This window comes from Paramormyrops kingsleyae, chromosome 1 (assembly GCF_048594095.1).
Source record: "Paramormyrops kingsleyae isolate MSU_618 chromosome 1, PKINGS_0.4, whole genome shotgun sequence".
NCBI classification, from domain to species: domain Eukaryota; kingdom Metazoa; phylum Chordata; class Actinopteri; order Osteoglossiformes; family Mormyridae; genus Paramormyrops; species Paramormyrops kingsleyae.
Window position 1 is genome coordinate 66470003 of NC_132797.1, and position 21829 is coordinate 66491831.

Genomic DNA, 21829 nt, shown 5'->3' on the forward strand with positions numbered 1-21829 from the left:
GTTTGCTGGTGTTATACACGTAGTACACGGGGTTCAAGATAAAATACTGAATAAATTCTGTGCGCTTCTGTATATCTTGTATTTAGGCACTTAGCCATGTATTTATATCAAAGGTTTGAACACCACCCCCCGCCCGAGAAATTAGTTTGCTGCCAAGCAGACGCTCACAGATTAATTCATCTAGAGTAATAATAGTAATACTTCTATGACGATGTTAAAACAACTGAGATATTAATTGGTGAAGCAAACGACAAACTACCATGTGTATCACAACCAAAACGAAGTCTGTTTTATGTTGTGCATCGTAGTTTTAGTTTTAGTGGGTTTTAGAACACCCACCTCCACGTTCACGTTAGTTTTTAGCAGTTTAGTATTTTTCCGTTTTGTTTACCGTTCAATACTAAATAAATGTTATTTTTAATATCGACATGGAATGTTATTAATATCACTTTTATTCGTTAATTTTTACAATGTGTACAATATTTATTTTGGAAACTTGTCCCATCTGACAGGCCAGGTGCAGTAGTGGGGCTTGACGTCATCGCGGGCCGGTGATACGAAACGGGATTAATTAAGCGCTGTCACGCATTCAGACAAACGCAAAAAACGTAACTGCAAATCTGCATTATTGCATAATAAACCTAAAATCGGATGCATCAAAAGCGTCGGGATGGTTTGCAAACCCTATAGGCTATATACAAGGTAATAAAACTGCTACATACATGTAAATGCGTGTGCAGACTTATCTCGAATGGAAGTCTCACTGCAAGCACCTGACCAAAGTTGGCAACTCCGTAAGCATGAAATGCCGATCTGTTTTTAGAAGGCACTTTGTATTACAGGAAACCAGTAACGGCAATGTCGAAGCGAATTATACTAAATGGAGGGACACCGGTAATTAGGCTACAACTCATCTTAAATTGTAATAACTGCAAACGCCCCGATTAAAAGCAATAGGGCACGTTCCAAAATACCAGTACAATCAGTTGTCTGTACCACACCTACTCGAAAGAAATCGTTAGTGCAATTAAATCAATCTTAAACTACGTAGATACGGTGCAGCGCCAAGAATGTAACTTAATGTTTCCAACAAACTGCCAAGCGAAATCAATCCCTTTCGCAAACCGCGGAAAATGTAAAACTGTGCGCACTTGCAGAAACGGGTGGAACACATCTGGGCTCAATAATCCCAGTAAAAATCTGAAAATTGCACACTGTTCTTTGTACTGAGATCCAAGCAGGAGTGATTCATAGTTCACACAGGCTACTGTACTTGTCAGAGTGCCCTGACACTTAAACGTAACGAAGGTTGCGGGGGTTCGTGTGCAGAGGGATCCATGTTCTATTCAAAACACCATGAAGTCAAAACACAGTCCATGAATCGCAGTCAGGAAAAGTAAAAAGCAGATCAGGACAAAAGTAAACCCAAAATCGGAATCCAATAAGTGTCAGAAAGCACGGGAGATCGAGAGGACAGATACTATCACAGAGAAACGCTTTAGACAGAGTGACTCGCAATACCTCGCGCCGGGGAAACTTAACAAACAAGTACAGCTATTTATAGATGCACAGGGGGGCAATGCCCCATAGCCGGGGGAGGTGGGAGGTTATCCCCCTCCCCCCGGCTCTGGAGGCATTGCACACTGGCTGGCCCTGCACTAACCCCCCCGCAAAGCTTGCTGTCTCACGGAAAGCAAGATGGGGTAGGCAAAGAGAAGCGTTCCAGTCAACAACATTGTTTGACTACAAAATATTATAAACTATTACATTTTAAAATTGTTTTAAGTATTGTACCAAACATTTTTTTCTGTATGTGTTATGACTCGCACCCTAATGAGATCATATCCATATTGTCGGTGCTTTCAGGGGGCCCCCGGCCCTGCTATAGGAACTTTAAAGGGAAATGGGTGCATGGGAACCTACTTTTAGAAGGCCCTCTTAGGCCCTCCTATTATGGTCCTGGCTTCTGGCTACCAGGGGGTCCTAGGGAGGATGGGGGCTTTGGGGGCTTTTAGAGGGCCCTCTGATTATGAGGGCCCTACTAGGAGGCCCTAGCTACGAGGATGTAATCGTCTTCTTTGGGAAAGCTGCAAAGCAACAATTGCAGATTATAACAGGTACATGGCATTTTGGTTCACTTTTATAGACATTTCCATTTCTATTTCCAACTAGCACATTCTGGATTATTCAAACAAATAATGTTTGTTATGGTACGATCTGGTTGTGCTACGTTGCTACCTGTCTCTATAAACAGAGATGGGTAACCTGGTGCTAACATTAACGTGAGGTAATGGCATTAGGATGTACTGATTATAATTTGAGATCCAACTTACTGTATCAACTTAAGCCACCTTCTTTTCACTTTTTCCGAGGTAAAAAGCGGCAAAAGATAGTTTTGTCAAAATCATTCTGCTTTTACAACACGGTACGCCGCACTAGTTTGGACCCACAAGTGGCATGATGACGTAGCAACTAGCCATCCCAGACAATGCTGGTGTTTTTTTTTTTTGAGGGTGGGGGGGGGGGCTCGCGAACGTTTTGCCCAGGGGCCCACACAACCCATAATCCGTCCCTGAACTACAATGGACATAAATGAATGGGTGGGGTCTCAGGAGGTTACACTTATCTTGTGTGCATAACGTAATTATGCTTCTGCAAGTTTTAGGTTCTTGACATCCAAATTTGTTGCAGTAGCGCCCTCTTCTGTGCATTTGGCAATTAGCGTTACAGATGCTGCAGCATCTACTATGATGGAGTATGGACTAGCCGTCTCATCCTCCCTATAGACTTATAAACACAACTCTCACTTTATCCCAGTGTTCCGCTTTAGCCTGTTTCTTACTGCACCTCCCTTGAGATTTAGTTGTATCTCCTCAGGTGTTGTACTTAATTGTTGGCACACCAGAAATCACTATTTTAGCTCCCCTTCCTCCAGCCTGAACCTCTGTTACACTGACCTTATGTTTCCCTATTTCCTGCAGCTTAGGGAACGTTCCTCTTCTGAGCTTCATTCTTACATACTAGCAGTAAGTCGCCATCCATCCACACTTTCATCATGGTGTTATCCCTGGATTGATTCTTAATGACAATAGTCAGTTTAACTCATTGCTGCAATTCCTCTCTCACTGTCAAATCTGACTTTGATTTTGCACTTTCCTCTCCACCACTCTTTCTGGACTCCAATTCTTCCACATTTTACTCTGTTCTTCCTCAACCAAATCCTCTTTCCTACCATAATTGGCACCATTATCTTGCCTGACCTGAATATTCATACCCTCATCCATATTACGCTCTAAATCCCCCTTGTTCGGTCTACTCACATCATAGTTTTGCTGTATTACCTTACCTGCATAGGTACATTTTTCCTTTTCCTCCACTCTGACATCCACTCTATCAATTCTTAACCAATGAGGTCTTCACCTTGTCAAGTCCAGCTGTTACCTTGCTACTGTAAACCATGAATGTAGGTCACCAAGACCCCGGTGTTTTAGGATCAATCAAACTCTGACATGCTTGATCCCCAGACATATCACCTTCTCAGTCCTCTCTCCAGAATCCAGTCTGTCACAGAACATAATTCAACACAATTATCTTGTGTGCATAGACAGATTTTGATATTTGCAATTGTATTGTAAAAAATGTATCAAGTACCTGGACTTAGCCTTTAATGACAAAAATGTCTTTAAAAATTAGCCTATTAACTTGCTTACAGCCTGTACTTGGCACATGGTTTGAAACTTCTGAACCATTTCTGGAATTTTTAAACATTTTTTTCCAACCGTGGATAACTGGGGTCCCACTGTAATATATTTTTCCTTTTAGGCAAAGCAACAGAGCCAAGAAGAGCAGAAATGAACCAGAAAAGCTGATGGAAGAACAAGCAGAAACAGCGAGGAGAGGAACAGCGTTTGTGGATGCTAATGCTAATGCTAATGAGAAGAGCCCAAAATAGTCTATTATTTAGGCTAAATAGTGCTAAAGAATAAGTTCAGTACCACCAATTCATCATGAGAGTAAAATTATATTTGCTAATGAATTCTCAACATCATAACTTTGTTCGTTAAAAGCTCAAACTTAACAGCTCGGCTCAGCTTCAAACTTAACAGCTTAACATAGTCAGCTAACAAGTCCAAATTCTAGAAAACCTTGGTACGGTTCTCTTGTTTAGTAGCCTATCTGAGTCTCTCACTCACCAACTCATTCACTCCTTTTGGTCTCTTGTTCAGAATGAGAACAAGAAATTAATAGGAGTGGAGAGACTCTCGTTCATCATCTCACTCAACAACTTAACAGGCCAGAGACACCTGCATCTCCAGTTCCCAGTTCAGAGACACCTGCTTCTCCAGTTCCCAGTCCAGAGGAGCCCACATCTCCAGTTCCCAGTCCAGAGGCGCCTGCTTCTCCAGTTCCCAGTCCAGAGGAGCCCACGTCTCCAGTTCCCAGTCCAGAGGAGCCCACATCTCCAGTTCCCAGTCCAGAGGCGCCTGCTTCTCCAGTTCCCAGTCCAGAGGAGCCCACGTCTCCAGTTCCCAGTCCAGAGGAGCCCATGTCTCCAGTTCCCAGTCCAGAGGTGCCTGCTTCTCCAGTTCCCAGTCCAGAGACGCCTGCTTCTCCAGTTCCCAGGCCAGAGGCACCTGCTTCTCCAGTTCCCAGGCCAGAGGAGCCCATGTCTCCAGTTCCCAGTCCAGAGGCACCTGCTTCTCCAGTTCCCAGTCCAGAGGAGCCTGCTTCTCCAGTTCCCAGTCCAGAGGAGCCCATGTCTCCAGTTCCCAGTCCAGAGGCACCTGCTTCTCCAGTTCCCAGGCCAGAGGAGCCCATGTCTCCAGTTCCCAGTCCAGAGGCGCCTGCTTCTCCAGTTCCCAGGCCAGAGGCACCTGCTTCTACCGTCTTTCCACAGGCGTATTGATCATTTTTATATCTATTCTAGCCTCAGTGGAGGTTAGCTGTTGATAACATGCAGCACATCAGACAGGAAATGGCAGTAATCTATCCTTCTCTTTCTGTACTCATTTTTCCTATTTACCATTACAGGAGGTCTGGAGGCTATGGGCACAAGGCAGGGAATATATTACCCAGTATGGGCCAGGGAACACTCACACCAAAGAGCAGTAATAAATTAGTGAAACCAGTTTAACTAGATTAGTGGGACCTTTGTGGTTTGTTATTTGTTTTACTGGGTACCTCCTCGTAAATGTTTAGGGGGAAATTAAATTACATTCTTAGTATGAGAAGAATCCCACACAGGTTTTTCCTTGCGTCTGGGAATGTTACATAAAATTGCCATGCAGAGGTACTGTACCCCACTGATCCTCACCACAATTTACAGCCCAGGGCATTCTGGGATATAAGGGTGACATGCCGGTGGATTTTAGGACATAAAGTCAAAGGTTAACAACTGCAGAGTAAAGCAGAAGAACAGAACAAACATAACATTGTCATAATGAACACCCCTCCACTGCAAATGAGTTCTTGCAGTACAATGTAAACACCAGAAAATTGTTTGGATTTGAAAAGAAAAAATAATCAGCACTTATATACAGTAATTCACAATGCTGCATCTATCTTCTATTTATTTATATATGTCTTTTTTCCATTTGTAGTGGGAATTGAGGTGGATACATTTTTTAAATCTTTTTTTTTTTATCTCAAAAGCGACTCCCCTTAGTTTTTAGACCCCACAATGACATGGAGGAGAACATGTAACTCCACACAGGATGCCGAGGTACAGACTCAAGCGCTGGTCCTAGAAGTGTGAGGCAACAGGGCTAACGACTGCACCACTGCGTGGCCCCTCCCTTATTGACATTCATACAAAATTAAGAGCTTAATTCCAAATATATTTTAATGTAAAATGCAATATTTATCACTGGTGCTATTGTGCTGAAGGGCTGCGGGTTTAGTCCGCTTATTCCGCTCAGCATGCAACCTGCGAGTCCCGCCCAGTTCCTGCTGTCATTGGACGACTTACGGAGATACGGGACAAATGGGGAATCGGACTGAGGCAAGCGTAAGCTGGACATTACCCCCCGCCATGTTTTTCTTTCTTCGTCTAGAGCGTGGGTTTAGTTAGATCGGAGAAGGAAGGGAGATATACCGTGCTGGGTATATTTTGTTGTGTGCGTTCAGATACCCGTAAGTTCATATATGTGCACTATACGAGAGTGTTTTATGTCGGGATACCATATACCATTAATGGTAAATGAGCCCTTTGATGCGGCGAACGTTATATTTTGATGATTTGTTACTTAGATTTAGGTTGCGTTTACCTTGAATGTCATGCGATGCCTATGTTTATTATAGACGGTCTATATTTACCTACTTATTTATCCCAGCAAGTTTTATTTATATTACGTTGTGTATTACCATTTATAGATGCTTGTTAATTCAGCTTGCGGGATGGCGGCTTAAGTTACCGTAAGATAACGGTGAAGGTAGAACTGTTATTTGATACTGGAATCTGTATATATATAACATTTTTATATTCCTATTCTATTTTTCTTATTTTTACTTTCAGAACCACACACACACATACACGCAGAAATATACAAGTTCCGAGCATTGTTAAGCTCTTGATTAAAGACTCCGGAGAACATATTTTTTCTGCGTTCTCATTGGATGCATCGCAGCGGTCACACCTCTACCACCAGACAGTGATAAAGGGCTAATCCTGTATAACAATTTTTGGTCCTTCGAGCCGGATTGAGGTGGCTACTGTGGAAGTTTAGAAAATGTTCTCCGATCAGCCTCGTGGGGAAGCCCAGCCTACTAGTGCCCGGCCCAGGCGGTACATACGCCCGCCAGCTAGATACGATGATTACGATGTCGCTCTCCCAGCCTATGACAGACCTCGCTCCCCAATGCGCTCGATGCGCCATGCTGCTAGAATGCCAGAAGTTTACCAGGATACGGAGAGGGCAGCCGAGATGACCCCACTCGAGTATCAGCAGCAGTATGAGCCGTGCAGTCCCGTACCTCGGTTTTGCCCGCCGCCAGTCAGCCAATCAGTTTATGGAGGACCGCTGCATGATAGCACTCCTCCTCCGCAGCACAAACCAGGAACAGAGGCCTCCCCTGAGACCTTAGAAGCAATTGAGCAACTCCGGCAGGATAACCATAGACTTCAACTAACTATGATGCAGATGCAGAGACAGCTCAGTGTCCATACCCCACCGCCCACCCTCATCAGTCAACAGCCAGTACCCTCTGTGTTACACGCCCCTTATTCTCAGCCATCACACCAGGAACGAGAGAGCCATCGAACGGTGGTACACGAGCCGACTAAAGGGCAAGGCAGGTGGGCAGAGGAGGATGCCGAGTGGCCGCTGCCGCCTCCTCCAGTGGTACCTGATGCGCTTCAGCCATCACCGACCACTGAAGTACCACAAGGTTTGGTGGAGGAGCTGACTGCCTGCCTCAGACGATTGGGGAGGGCACCGCAGCCAATGCCATACGAGAGGCAGTATCTAACCCCAGTCTATTGTGAACCAGAGGGTGGCTCCGAATTAGAGTCACAATACAGTTATGAGGCAGTATCCCCTAAACATGTGCCTATTGCCCCAGAGCACCACCGAGAAAAGGTTTATCGGGGCCCTAAGCCCACAATCCCATATTTCACGAAGGGGGACCCAAGAGAATTTGCAAGACTGAAAATAGCCCTTGATAACATCCTGCCTGAAGATGCAACGGAGAGGTTTAAATACCAAATTCTAGTAGATCACATCAAGTTTGAGGAAGCACTTCTCATTGCCGACTCATACATGAACTCCAAGCAACCCTATTTAAACACCATGGCCTCTCTCACAGAGCATTATGGGCAACCTCATCAACTGGCCTTGAGGCGAATTGCTGAACTGATGGACGCTCCCAATATCCGCAGTAGTGATGCTAGTGGATTTAAAGGGTTTGCTCTGAAAGTGAGGGCATTGGTAGCCATGCTTGACCAGCTGGGAGAAAGTGGGCACATCGAGCTCCAGTGCGGCTCCCACGTCACTCGGCTGTTGTCCAAGCTTCCACAGGACATGCGGGCTGAATTTAAGAGATATCTATATCCACAACATGTCCGTATTCCCACCCTCCTGAACTTTGCAGATTGGCTAGAGTACGAAATAAGGATACAAGAGAGTGGATATGATTTTGCCCAGGCTGATGGAAGGGGTGATGGAGACATCAAAAGGGATAAGCACAGGCCATTTAAACCTAAACGGACTGCAACTATACTTCATGGAGCACCACAGGCGGTGAGCACCTCTGCCGCTGATTCCCCTTCGGCTAGCAGCAGTAAGCAACAAGACAAAGGCATAGCATATTGTCCCTACTGTGTTAACTCGCTACATTATCTGAACCAGTGTGGGAACTTCAGTCAACTCACCGTAGATCAGAAGACCACCTGGGTGAAGAATAACAGGAGATGTTGGCGTTGTGGTCGCTCCCATCAAGCCGCACAGTGTCGTTTGAAGATGATCTGTAAGCAATGTAATGGGAAACACCTCGAGGCGCTCCATGAGCTCAACACAAGGCCAGATCAAAGGAACACCACCTGTCTTGTCAGCTCTGCTAGCGATATCCTCTATCTAGATAGGCGAGCAGGTTGTAGCCAAGTGCTGTTGAAGGTCAGTAAAGTGATACTGCGCAATGGCGAACACAGTTTGGAGACTTATGCTATCCTTGACGATGGTTCGGAGCGCACAATTCTACTTCCTGCTGCTGCCCATTCCCTTAAGCTTCAAGGTAAGCCTGAGGATCTCGCTCTGAGAACAGTACGTCAGGACATTAGAGTTATTCATGGTACATCAGTCACATTTACTATATCCCCTGCTGGTCAACCCCAGAAGACCTTCAGAATCCAGGGCGCATTTACTGCTGAGCAATTGGGCCTAGCGGAACACACTTATGCCGTTAAATCGCTGCAAAGGAAATACAGGCACTTACGGGGGTTGCCACTTCAAGCATTCAAAAATGCCCACCCTCTGGTGTTGATTGGGTCCGACTACCCCCACTTGATTACACCAGTGGAGCCTGTGCAGTTAGGACCACCCGGGGGACCAGCCGCAGTAAAGACTAGGCTGGGTTGGACCCTCCAGGGACCTACCAAGCTCATTCAGCAGCAGCTCCAGCCCACGCAGTGCTTACATGTATCCACCTCAACACCATCTGTGGATTTAATGCAACATGTTGAAAGACTCTGGCAACTGGATGTGTTGCCTTACAGGAGTGAGAAGCTTGTTACCCGATCCAAACAAGACCAAGAAGCGATGAGGTTGCTGGAGGAAAAAACAGCACGGGTAGAAGTGGAAGGAGTCCTGCGTTATGTCACCCCATTGTTACGGGTCAGGAACATGCCCGAACTCAAGGCACCGAAGGAAGCTGTGCTAGCACATCTCCGTAGCACAGAAAGACGCTTGCTTAAAGAGCCAAAGAAAGCAGCCGCCTATTGTGACGAAATGCACAAGTTGGAGCAAGCGGGATATGTCGTTAAAGTCTCGGAGGACGAGCTGGACCAAACCGGTGAGTCCTGGTACATACCCCACCATATTGTGAGTCACAATGAGAAAAATCGGATAGTCTTTAATTGTTCCTTCACCTACCAGGGCAATAACCTTAATGACCTGCTTCTGCCTGGCCCGACCTTAACCTCAAGTCTGTTAGGTGTCCTGCTGAGATTCCGGGAACATTCTGTAGCCTTCAGCAGTGATATCAAAGGCATGTTCCATCAAGTGAGGCTACTCCCCGAGGACAAGCCTCTTCTGCGTTTTCTATGGAGGAACCTACAGAAAGAAGACCCACCCAGTATATACGAGTGGCAGGTTCTCCCTTTTGGGACCACCTGTAGCCCCTGCTGTGCTACATTTGCTCTCCAGAAGCACGTGTTTGACCACACTCAGCCAGGGGAAAATCTCCGGATGGCAGTGGAACGCTGCTTCTATGTGGACAACTGCCTGAGGAGCCTGCCTTCCAAAGATATAGCCAAACACTTAGTCGATCAGTTGCAAACGGTGCTAGCTGCAGGAGGGTTTGATCTTCGTCAGTGGGCTAGTAACACGCCGGAAGTCATTAGTCACTTGCCAGAGGAATCAAGGTCAGACAGCAGTGTGCTGTGGCTTAATGGGGCAGGGGTGGATCCCCAAGAGCAAACCCTGGGTCTTCGCTGGTCATGTCATTCTGACACCCTGGGATACAAATGCCGCCTGGTGGAATATCCCACCCCGACTATGAGAAATATATACAGAGTGCTGGCCAGTCTGTATGACCCTTTAGGCTTCCTTACCCCCTTTACCACTAGGGCCAAGACTTTGGTGCAGAACCTGTGGAGTAAACAGAGAGAATGGGACGACCCATCCCTGCCAGAGGATGCTCTTCAGGCATGGTCGGCATGGATAGAAGAGCTACAGCATCTCCCACAGGTAACCTTGCCTCGTTGTTATGTAAGCCCTGCAATCGACTGTTCCAGTAGTCACCAAACCATACATATCTTCTGTGATGCTTCGGAGCGGGCATATGGCTCCGTTGCTTATTTACGGACTGAAGGTACCCAGGGACAGGTGGAAGTGGCATTCCTGACTGCTCGATCTAGGGTGGCCCCCAAGCGTCAGCTATCAATACCCCGATTAGAGCTGTGCGCTGCATTGACGGGCAGCCAGTTAGCAGCACTTCTATTGAAGGAACTTACCATAACCATACAGGATGTGATTCTCTGGACTGATTCTACGACAGTGCTCACCTGGCTCCAGTCGGATTCGTGCCAGTTTAAGGTGTTTGTCGGCACCAGAGTGTCAGAAATCCAGGAGCTGACCGATGCTAGAGCCTGGCGTTATGTTGACTCGGCCAGTAACCCAGCAGACGACATAACCCGGGGGAAGACCTTGAGGGACCTGGCAGGAGGAAACCGTTGGCGTGACGGACCCGCCTTTCTAACGCATTCTCCAGGACTTTGGCCCACCAAACCAGATGCTGGAGGTCAGGGAGATTCCTCCGAACTACGGAAACCCATTTTTTGTGGTTTAACGGAGGTGGCTACTAACCCCCCATTGCCAGACTATGAACAGTTTTCCTCCTTCAGAGGGCTGGTTGAGGAAGTCGCCTTATCCCGCCATGGGGCGGTAGGTGAGCAGCCTAGTCCTTCTGCTGAAGACTATCAAGCAGCAGAGAGAGACATTCTTAGGCAAGCTCAATTAGACAGCTTCAAGGATGACTACAACTACCTGGCAGCAGGGAAACTGGTATCCTCTACTAGTCGGCTGGTCACGCTAGCACCGGAATATGACCTATCAGTGCGATTAATCCGTGTAGGAGGTAGGCTCCGCCGCAGTGATGAGCTTGAACGAGATGCCATTCACCCAATAGTACTAGATCCAGCCCACAAAGTCACTAAGTTGATAATCCAGGACACTGACAAAAGCCTTAAGCATCCAGGCGCAGAACGTCTTTTTGCGGAGCTTCGGCGAAAATACTGGATCTTACATGGACGAGAGGCCGTTAAGCGGCATCAGCATTCTTGTCCCGACTGTCAGAGATGGCGAGCAAGCCCATCTGTGCCCAAGATGGCAGACCTACCCCCTGCCCGGCTGCGGCTGTTGAAGCCCCCGTTTTTTTCAACAGGCGTGGACTGCTTTGGGCCCTTCAGGGTACGGATCGGGAGGCGCAATGAGAAACGATGGGGGGTGTTGTTCAAATGCCTGACCACAAAGGCTGTCCATGTAGATATCCTATCTAACTTGGACACCGACTCATTCTTAATGGGCCTCCGCCGATTTATTGCCCGAAGAGGAAAACCAGCAGAGCTCTTATCGGATCAGGGTACAAACTTTAAAGGAGGTGAGAAAGAGCTCCAAGAGGCATTTCAGTCATTGCACCCACTACTACAACAGCAATTAGCTAAGCATCAAATCAGTTTCCGATTCAATCCCCCCGGTGCACCTCACTTTGGAGGGGTCTGGGAACGAGAGATCAGGTCGGTCAAGGCCGCATTATATGCCACTGTACAAGCCCAAACAGTTACAGAAGAGGTCCTAAGAACGGTTCTAGTGGAAGTGGAAGGGATTCTAAATTCCAAGCCACTGGGATACGTATCAACCGATATTGCTGATCCTGACCCAGTTACCCCAAACCTTCTGCTGATGGGGCGGCTTGACCCGTCCTTGCCTCAGGCAGTGTACACCGAAACCGAGCTCATAAGCCGCCGTCGCTGGAGGCACTCACAGGTTCTTGCAGATCAATTTTGGGCACATTTTATTAAATATTATCTCCCTGCTCTTCAGATTCGTTCTAAGTGGCAAAGGGATGCCCCCCAACTGCAGTTGGGTGCAGTAGTTTTGATAGTGGACCCGCACCTGCCAAGAGCACTCTGGCCAGTCGGCCGTGTTACCAAGATCATCCCAGGAGTAGACGGACGAGTTCGAGCAGCAGATGTTCAAGTGAAGGATAAAACTTACACCAGGCCCGTTGCTCGACTTATCCATCTCCCCGCTATTCCAGACACATCTTCAGACCAGGGCAGCCCCTTCTGAATTAGACAAATTTGACAATGCAAATTTGGGGGCGGCTGTGCTGAAGGGCTGCGGGTTTAGTCCGCTTATTCCGCTCAGCATGCAACCTGCGAGTCCCGCCCAGTTCCTGCTGTCATTGGACGACTTACGGAGATACGGGACAAATGGGGAATCGGACTGAGGCAAGCGTAAGCTGGACATTACCCCCCGCCATGTTTTTCTTTCTTCGTCTAGAGCGTGGGTTTAGTTAGATCGGAGAAGGAAGGGAGATATACCGTGCTGGGTATATTTTGTTGTGTGCGTTCAGATACCCGTAAGTTCATATATGTGCACTATACGAGAGTGTTTTATGTCGGGATACCATATACCATTAATGGTAAATGAGCCCTTTGATGCGGCGAACGTTCTATTTTGATGATTTGTTACTTAGATTTAGGTTGCGTTTACCTTGAATGTCATGCGATGCCTATGTTTATTATAGACGGTCTATATTTACCTACTTATTTATCCCAGCAAGTTTTATTTATATTACGTTGTGTATTACCATTTATAGATGCTTGTTAATTCAGCTTGCGGGATGGCGGCTTAAGTTACCGTAAGATAATGGTGAAGGTAGAACTGTTATTTGATACTGGAATCTGTATATATATAACATTTTTATATTCCTATTCTATTTTTCTTATTTTTACTTTCAGAACCACACACACACATACACGCAGAAATATACAAGTTCCGAGCATTGTTAAGCTCTTGATTAAAGACTCCGGAGAACATATTTTTTCTGCGTTCTCATTGGATGCATCGCAGCGGTCACACCTCTACCACCAGACAGTGATAAAGGGCTAATCCTGTATAACAGCTATCACATTCTGACTAATGGAAGGCTTTTATTTTTTAAATGACTGCCCCATAGGGGATAAGATGGCCTTATGCAACTCTTTAAGATGAATGGTGTAAAACATATATGGGATTATTTTGGCAAATATTCAATTACCCAGCCCTTACAGTGCATAACACTAGTGACACACAGAAAATATGTGCCACCCAAGAAACAAAATTATCAAAATTATTTTTTACACAGATTACATTTTTAATGTACTACAATGTTCAAGACATACATAGTAAAAATTGAACTTTTTAAATACAATTTCATAAGTTATTAAAAAAAATATTGTTTAATAGCAATAGTTTCTCGAATGTTGAAATTTGGTACTCTGTCGCAGGTACGCACACACGTACTACACATACACACGTACTACACATACACACGTACTACACATACACACGTACTACACATACACACGTACTACACATACTGTACACACGTACTACACATACACACGTACTACTGTACACATACTCACATCACATCTACCTTTTTCCTACACTCCCTCATCAAGTTTGTGAATTGTTTGTTGTAGTTCGTGGTGTTTTATGCAAGCAAATGTAAATAAGTGTCTTGTTGTCTTGTGGTCAAGTTGATAAGACAGAAGTCAGCACACTATCCAAAGAGCTCCCAAAGTCTTCGGATGGATTTTTGGTGGTTGTTGAGATCAACTAATTTAGTTAAAGTAGTGGGATTTTATGTAACTTGAGACTGATTCAGACTGATTCAATTACCAAAGTATCACCCAGCACCAACACTGGTGTACTTCACTGGGAAACAACAATGATACCAAACCGCCGATTATGATGGACTATAACCAGCAATAGCCACAACCAACTGACAGCGACAATTAGCATAATGTTTTCTATGTGGAACATCATCTTGTGAATTTAGGGTCCACCCATGTGAATAAATGTATTTATTTTTTAATAACTTTACTACAATGTATTTATTCATTCCATTGTGTGTATGGAACCGAAAATTAGGTACCAAACTGTACCAAATGAATACCTGTGCCGTTACAGCCCTAATATTCAGCCAAAATAATGTATTCAGATTAACTATAACTGTAGGAATGAAAAAAGAAAATGAAAAAAAAATCCTATTATTATTTAGCCTATGATTATATAGGCAAGTTCCCTTTTGAGCAGCCCCCTCTAGAGGGTGGGGCCCCAGTGTGGGCACCAGATGCACCGCCCTGAAAACGGCCCTGACTGTGATGTGTTGTCTGGAAGGTATGATGACATGGAAAAAATAGATGCCACCCAAGCCTGGGCATCATATTCAAATGTGAACAAAAGGTCATTTAAAGGCTGCATTTGGACATAATTGTAACACACCGCCCTGAAAACGGCCCTGACTGTGATGTGTTGTCTGGAAGGTATGATGACATGGAAAAAATAGATGCCACCCAAGCCTGGGCATCATATTCAAATGTGAACAAAAGGTCATTTAAAGGCTGCATTTGGACATAATTGTAACACAGGCACTAAGAAAAGCCATGTGCAATGTGTCACGGTATTCTTGGCAACATGTGTAAGATGTTTCAGGTTCTGGTCAGAACTGAACACGCTGTGTTCACAACATTAAGGTACTTCTCTTGTGCCCTTATTACCTATCCTAGCTTTCACTTACTTCTCTAGGTATTTCTGTTCTTTGACTTCTTTGTCTTCTATTTCTATTAGAGCTTTGCACAAAAATTCCTATGTACCAGGACTATCTGTGCTTGTATAAATGACAAATAAATCTCTTGAATCTTGAATTTACATCCGTTTGGTTACAATCTTCTGAAACACTGTCTTCCTGTTGAATTAAGCTTCAGTCAGCTCTCACCTGTTAACCCAGGAAAGTGAACTGCAGACGTGTTCACCTGAATCATATGAATGAAGTCTACTTTCTTCTCTGACTGTCTGTCTCTCCAGTGCTTCTCAAACTCAGAGGCAGTCATTTGATTCCACGTGAAGTTTACGTTTTCTAAGTTGGGAGTTCTTGACGCAAGTTCTATACAAGACAAAACAATGTTTTACATCTATTATATAAACGTAACAAAATGTTACATGATGATTAATTTAGTTAAATACTATTAACACTGACCATGTTAAACAACTATGTATTTGACTAAACTTAGAAATGCATGATATGAATGTGAGTATTTGAAGTCCTAGTACTCTTGCATTTCTCCAGCATCGGCTCACTGGGTTCCACCATGTCACAGCCCACCTTCACATCTGGTAAAACCTTAATCAGCTGTGAAAGTATCTCCAGGTCCACCTCTCCTGCAAGACCGAAACACAGATTCAACTATGGAGCCCAGATATTTCCTGTGGATGTCGTCCATGTAAACCTTTTTATGCTTCCATGCTCCTCCTACAGCATTCATCCTAGCTGGGTCCTGGGGGACAGACATTGCTGCTTCATGTCAGTAACTGATTGTAGTTAGAAGTTCTGCAGATGGAACAGTTTCTGGCAGTGGAGGTGTGGGTATCGTTAGGCTGCCCAGCTGGCTGACGACCTTTTGGAATTACTGGCACAATCAGTAAAAAAATTATGCTGACTGCCCATAGGTATGAACTATCTTAAGTACTTAGAAGAATGAGGTTTAGAAGTTGCTCTTCCGACACCTTTGTGCTACACAGTGATAAATGTTACACAAAGTGCCTTGTAGTTCCCCCATTAACCTTTCAACTTTACTTCATCATCAGAATGAGTTTTTAAGTGAGGTTCACACAATGCAAACACAGTGAGGCAGTAAATGTAACAGACTGATACATGACCACTTTTGCCTGAATTTCGGCTTGATATAGAGGATACCAGGGAATGACACAACTTCTACTGATCATTTGAAGGGATTCGTCGCATATATTTAATTTAAGTAAAACTGACTGTCCAGGTACATTGAGTATGAAGAGATTAGCTTTTATTACCAGTTAATTGTACAAAAGTACCCTATTCCACAACGTGATTTGTATCTATTGTTAAATCAATTGGGGCCAAATTTATCAAGGAGAAGAAGATCCCCCTCCACCTGGCAGACTGTATCATGGGGGAATTTAATTGTGTCAATAAGTCAGAGATCAACTGGTATGAGAGAAGTCGCACCAAAATTGAAGAAGTGGCACATGAAAGGACAGCCAATCTGGTCAACCTGATTACACAGAAACAAGTCACACAAAATTGCTTTTAATTTTTTTGGAGAGTTGCGGAGATTGTGTAGGGGGGCTAGAGACTGTAGAAGCTGAGGGGCAGCAAAAGGGTTTTGATTAAACATTGTTGGTTTGGGTGGGAACAGTAAATATTGATTTCTTGGTTTGGTTGACCGTCAAAAAAATGTGATTTGCAGTCACAGATGCCTCAGCGCTAGTGGAAAGACTCAGACGCATTGTTAAGGAGGAATCATTGCATGTAATCACTGACATATAATTAGGGGTTTTCTCCCCTAAAAGAAGGACCGACTATTCGGCTGGATGCTCCTGAGTTATGGCCATATTCTCTGATCTTGATATAACATCTTTCAGGGCTGCACTTCTGAGCTCCTAACAAAGAATTCACAAGGTGAGCTCATCACCCTCTGCATGATATCCTTACCTAGGTGCAGACGATACTACTGTTTAAATCCACTTCATCCATAAGTGGAATTGATAAGCTTTACTACAACTTTTCAATTAAGATTAAACTGATCTGTTTCCCAGTAACTCAGGACTTGCACAGTGTACCAGGTGCCGCAGATGGACAGTTGCAGATATATTTATTAATGCCTTCTGAGTTTCCAGAGTAAGAAACAATGATTAGAAAACCAGGATCAGACAAAAATCACATATAGCAAATCATTTCAAAATAGTGGGGACTCAGCTTTTGTTTCTACATATTTGAACAAAAAAAATCCCCAGAAAAAAAACCCTGAAATATATATTCAGTTCTTTACACTGAGCTTTAGGTAGGAGTGGTGCATAGTTCATGTAAGGAGTGAGATAGAGAGTCATGTGCAGAACCCATATCCATTTGTTTTTGTAAAACACAATCCAAAAAAGTAATGACAGGCAGGGGTCAATATCGTAAATGGCAGCAAACCAAATCCAAATAATTAGCCATAAGACAAAATATGGAAACATGAGCAAGGGGTCAGTATACATAAAAGGCATCAGAAATACATACTTGGACAGTACTTGGTAGGGAGGGACTCACAATACTTTGCAATGCAACACTGGATAGAAACGGTATTTAAGATATAGGAAATAGCTTGCAGGTGTGACTAATTAATGGGGATGGTAACTCAAGGTTAAACTTAGACTTACTACTAGACATTTAGCCATGCTCTGGAGGTAAACTGCAAACCCTGGTGTCACACCATAGGTGAGGTGTACCGAATAAATGAAAGCTGGATAAGGTAGTACATCTTAGAAAAACAATCTACAATGACTATAACAGTCGGGTTTCCATGCAGGAGAGAAGGTAGATAAGCAACAAAATGCCACGCTATGGGGACCGTGGCCGGTGCAGAACTGGTAGCATGTCTAAGTCACCGTCTCGAACTCCCTCGGTGACTTGGATTACGCACACATGAGGCAAGATGGAATGTAGTGTTGTATGTCGTCTGTCTTTCAGGGCCACCAGAATCTCTGGTTGAGCACTCCCTGTGTTCTGCTTGGGTTGGAGCCAGGACAAACTGATCCATTGATGAAATTACCGGATGACTAGGAAGGTTCCGCAAAGTGCCCCGAATTTCTTCCATAATCTTCCACCTGATATACACGATAGTGACAAAATGGTCTCGGGATTGAGATCACTCTGTGGGGATTCAAACTGGCACGATGTGTCTGCATTGGTGGTTTTTGATCAGGTTAAGAATAATGCCCATTTAGTCTGCGCAGGATTCAACTGTCTTGCCTCTCCTACATATTGATGCTTCTTTTGGTCATTTAAATCTAAATATGTATGAGATGCTCCATCCAGCCAAAGCTCCCATTCTTCTAAAGCCATCTATAGTGTAGGTAGTTCCCGATTGCCTACATGTTAATTCCTTTCAGAGAGCTCAAAAGAGAAGTAGGTGCACTGCTGTACCTCTGCAGGGTTTCCTTGACGTTGGTACAACAGCAACTCCTACTTCAGAGGCACCCAGCCCAGCTACAAAGGGCAAATCCATGTCTGGTTGCCAGAGAACTGGTTCAGTAACAAAAAGCTCCTGAAACACTGAGGGAGCGTTTGCCAAGCTGTAACGCATAACCTGATACTCGTAGTGCCCCCTAGTGGTGATTTCCCTCACATATACGGATCAGATTATAAGCGTAATGCAGCTCAAACTTATTACAAACTGTGGCTTTATGGACCTGTTCTAATGACACTCGGATAAGGGGTAACAGAAAGTGCAATATGAGGGGTAACGAAAAAACTAAATTTTACTGGTTTGACATAATGGAATGATTGATACTTGGGAGATAAAGTAGCAACATAGACTACACCTAGACTTTCAATTGTGTTAAGACTAAAGTTAAGATGTTTGATCGGAAAGCTACTGTTTTAAACCGGTGAGATCAACATTACCCAATCACCCCAAAATTTCAAATTCACCACTTCCTGACATTTTTGTCTCTTTTTATTTGTTGATGGAAGTGTCCATACATTTCTTCTTAGTTTTTGACATCATAGATTGATATTTAGTTTATAATATAAAAATCTTTAGGAACAAATCATTTTCATCCTAGTTTTCATCAATGAAATGTACATTGTGTACAGGGCAAACAAGGAATTTCCACTCTAACGTTTGCGTTATTGAAAAGGGGCACTTGGAACTCAAAAGGGGGAATATTTTTGGGCAACGCATAAGCCAAAATATAATGTAAACATATAAATAATTGTGAAAAAGATTTGGATCACCTAAAAGTATTAGTGCTATTTAATTTTATATTATATTTTTAATTTTGTTTTATATTATATAATTTTATATTGTTACTTAGTTTTTTATACTAAATACAGGGTTTCCTTCCCTGTTTGTGCACTTGTAATCCGGATTCAAAATTGTAACGTGGCTTCTGAAAATATGTGCAAAACTTTTTGTAAACACAAAACTTACTGTGTACAAAACTAAAATACAATTGGATTCTAAATACTGCGTTGTAAAATGTAACAAGGATTTTGTATTCTGGATATGTAACGCCGTTACATGTATTTTGTTACATCCCAACCCTGTGTGTATTATAACCTCTCAGGTTTACACTTCTGGTGAGGGGCTGGCAGAATCTCATCACAAGTCTCATGTTGCCGCTCATAATCAGCGTACAAAGTGTAGCTACTGACATACTGATTTTTGTCAATTGCCAGAGGATAGTTTTTCAACTGTTTTCTTGTGGTCACAAACAGACTGTAAGACTCATGGGTAACACTGCCTCAGGCAAAATCTGGCTGAAAAGGCTTGGCAGGCAATTGCTGACCGTCAACATAAAGGGTGACAAATTCCACATTGTAGTGTTCCAAATTGAACAAGCTTCTGTTATAAAACCTAATAAAGGCAACATTATCTACATGCCCCTACGAGAACTGTTTGAGGCAACTGGCCAAAAAATTTATTTTCTTGGGTGCCGACACGGCTTTCCGAGGCCATTTCAGGCACACTCTTTTGATTGGATATTTCATGTTTGCCAACATGCAAATAATTTGCATGACCTAGTTTGACGGCTGTTGTCACAGACGCTTGTTGTTATTTTGAGAGCGTATGGTGCAGCATCTTGACTCGTGAGGCAGAACTCATCTTTGTTTTGAACCATTTTAACATCAACGCCATTTAGGTTTATCCTCTGCTGAAAAAATATGTCAGAGTGTATATGCCCAAGCAATTCAAAAGTCTTGTTTCTTGCTCTTTTCCTAAGCCCTTTCTTATCCACTACTGGGTTGGCTTAATTCATAGACCTCACCGTATCTATGTATAACAGGCTGCAGATGATCTGGTTGGCAAATGTGTCATTGCCGTAATTAAGTAGACACTCTGTTGTCACTCTGTAAGGGTAAATGTTGCTGGACTGATTGTCTGATATAGCAGAGAGCGGCAGCATGTCCATATATGTAGTCTTGTCGATGCTTGCTTAAGTGAAAGGCATAGCAAAAATGTCCAGTTAGGATTTTGTGTACTTCTGTCCTTTAGCAACAGTATATGTCCGATACCCTGCGATTTCTTGGTGACGCAGACCAAGCTGAGAGGGAGAAAGAAGTGTAAAAGTTGACTGAGACGTTCGGTCGGATGACCCTAGCACAGGGTGAGGTGGATATTTTGCCTCAACATCTGCAACAGGTAATGGGGGTTGCAGAGCGGGCTGTGATGCATGTAGCAAAAGCTAATGCCTGGAAAAAGCAGATTATGTGTCCAAGAAAAATAAGAGCGTTTGTAGCTACTGCAACTGCTGCTAATTGGGATCCCGAGCGGTGGGATGGAAATATCTGGGACTCAGATCATAATGATGGTGATTACATCTGGGACTCAGGAGGGGGATGGACAATTTAAATTCAGAGGTACAGTGACAGTGTGACCGGTATTGGTGGGGAAGGTGAAATTGAAGAAATACCGAATGTCCGGAGGGTAGCAGGAGATATCTGAGACAATTATATACTCCCTTTGAAAAACAACCTCTGGCATGTAATTGGGCATTATTAGAAATGGAACAGATGACAATAGGACACGATGTCCTACTCTGACCTAGGATTCCTATTATGATTGTTATTTGTATACTGATTCTTGGTCAGTAGCGAATGGTATGGCTGTTTGGATGCCTACGTGGAGAAATCAAAATTGGAAAATTAGGACCAAGGAAGTTTGGGGTAAAGAATTAAGGGAGCGAATCTGGAAACAAGTAAAGAGAATAAAAACACAGATATGTGGGTTCAACAATAAGACGACCCACCTAAACCTGCAGAAGTTATAGCTATGGGACAAGATAACAGCGTGGATGTTATGGAGCCAGGTGCCAAAGTTGGCGAGATATCCCAGTTAATAAATGTTAGTTATGAGAAAACTAATGTGCATGTGAGTTCTTCTTTATGTGCATAGGGTGGTTCTGGTGGTGGGTGTGGCTGACGCTGCTGGCGATGTTTGGTTATGCTGCAGTCCCAGGGACCGAGTTGGAACACATTTCCACCTTCAAGCTTAGGTGGAAAAACTGCACCGAGACCCGGCAGCAGGGATGTACTGGCCATCGGGACTACCGGGAGATTCCCGTTGGGCCGCGGTCTTTGTGGGCCGGTGGGTTAGGCATTTAGTTTTTTAATTATTTATAATCGTAATTCTGTTTGGAAGTTTATTGTTGTATAGTTGAAATCCCATGTTTGTGTTTCTAATTGGCTGCATAAAGCTGATGCGAACTGCGAGACTGACTGCTAAACTTACGATCAGCACACGTGACGTATTCGCTGAGCATTGGCCAATCAAAATCAAGTTCAAGTTTTTGAGCGGGTGCTGAGCAAGCAACTGCAGCGATTA

At 44.0% G+C, this 21829-nt stretch overlaps 1 protein-coding gene across 2 annotated transcripts; it reads left to right on the plus strand.

The window, feature by feature from the left end:
• Positions 1 to 5795: 5795 nt before the first annotated feature.
• On the plus strand, positions 5796 to 15050 carry LOC140593436 (uncharacterized). 2 transcript variants are annotated; one of them, XR_011993786.1, is made up of 2 exons: positions 5796 to 12795; positions 13178 to 15050. XR_011993786.1 is itself a non-coding variant. In XM_072718040.1 (2 exons), the coding sequence occupies exon 2, from the start codon at positions 6729 to 6731 to the stop codon at positions 12501 to 12503; it is 5775 nt and encodes a 1924-aa protein (XP_072574141.1). In that variant the 5' UTR covers positions 5796 to 6132; positions 6515 to 6728; the 3' UTR covers positions 12504 to 15050. The 2 variants fall into 2 exon arrangements, 1 of the variants encoding a protein (XP_072574141.1); XM_072718040.1 differs by having other exon boundaries at positions 5796 to 6132; positions 6515 to 15050.
• The last annotated feature ends 6779 nt before the right edge of the window (positions 15051 to 21829 follow it).

Excerpts from the sequence above, each read along its gene's own strand:
- LOC140593436 (XM_072718040.1), top strand. The coding sequence starts at position 6,729 with ATGTTCTCCGATCAGCCTCGTGGGGAAGCCCAGCCTACTAGTGCCCGG.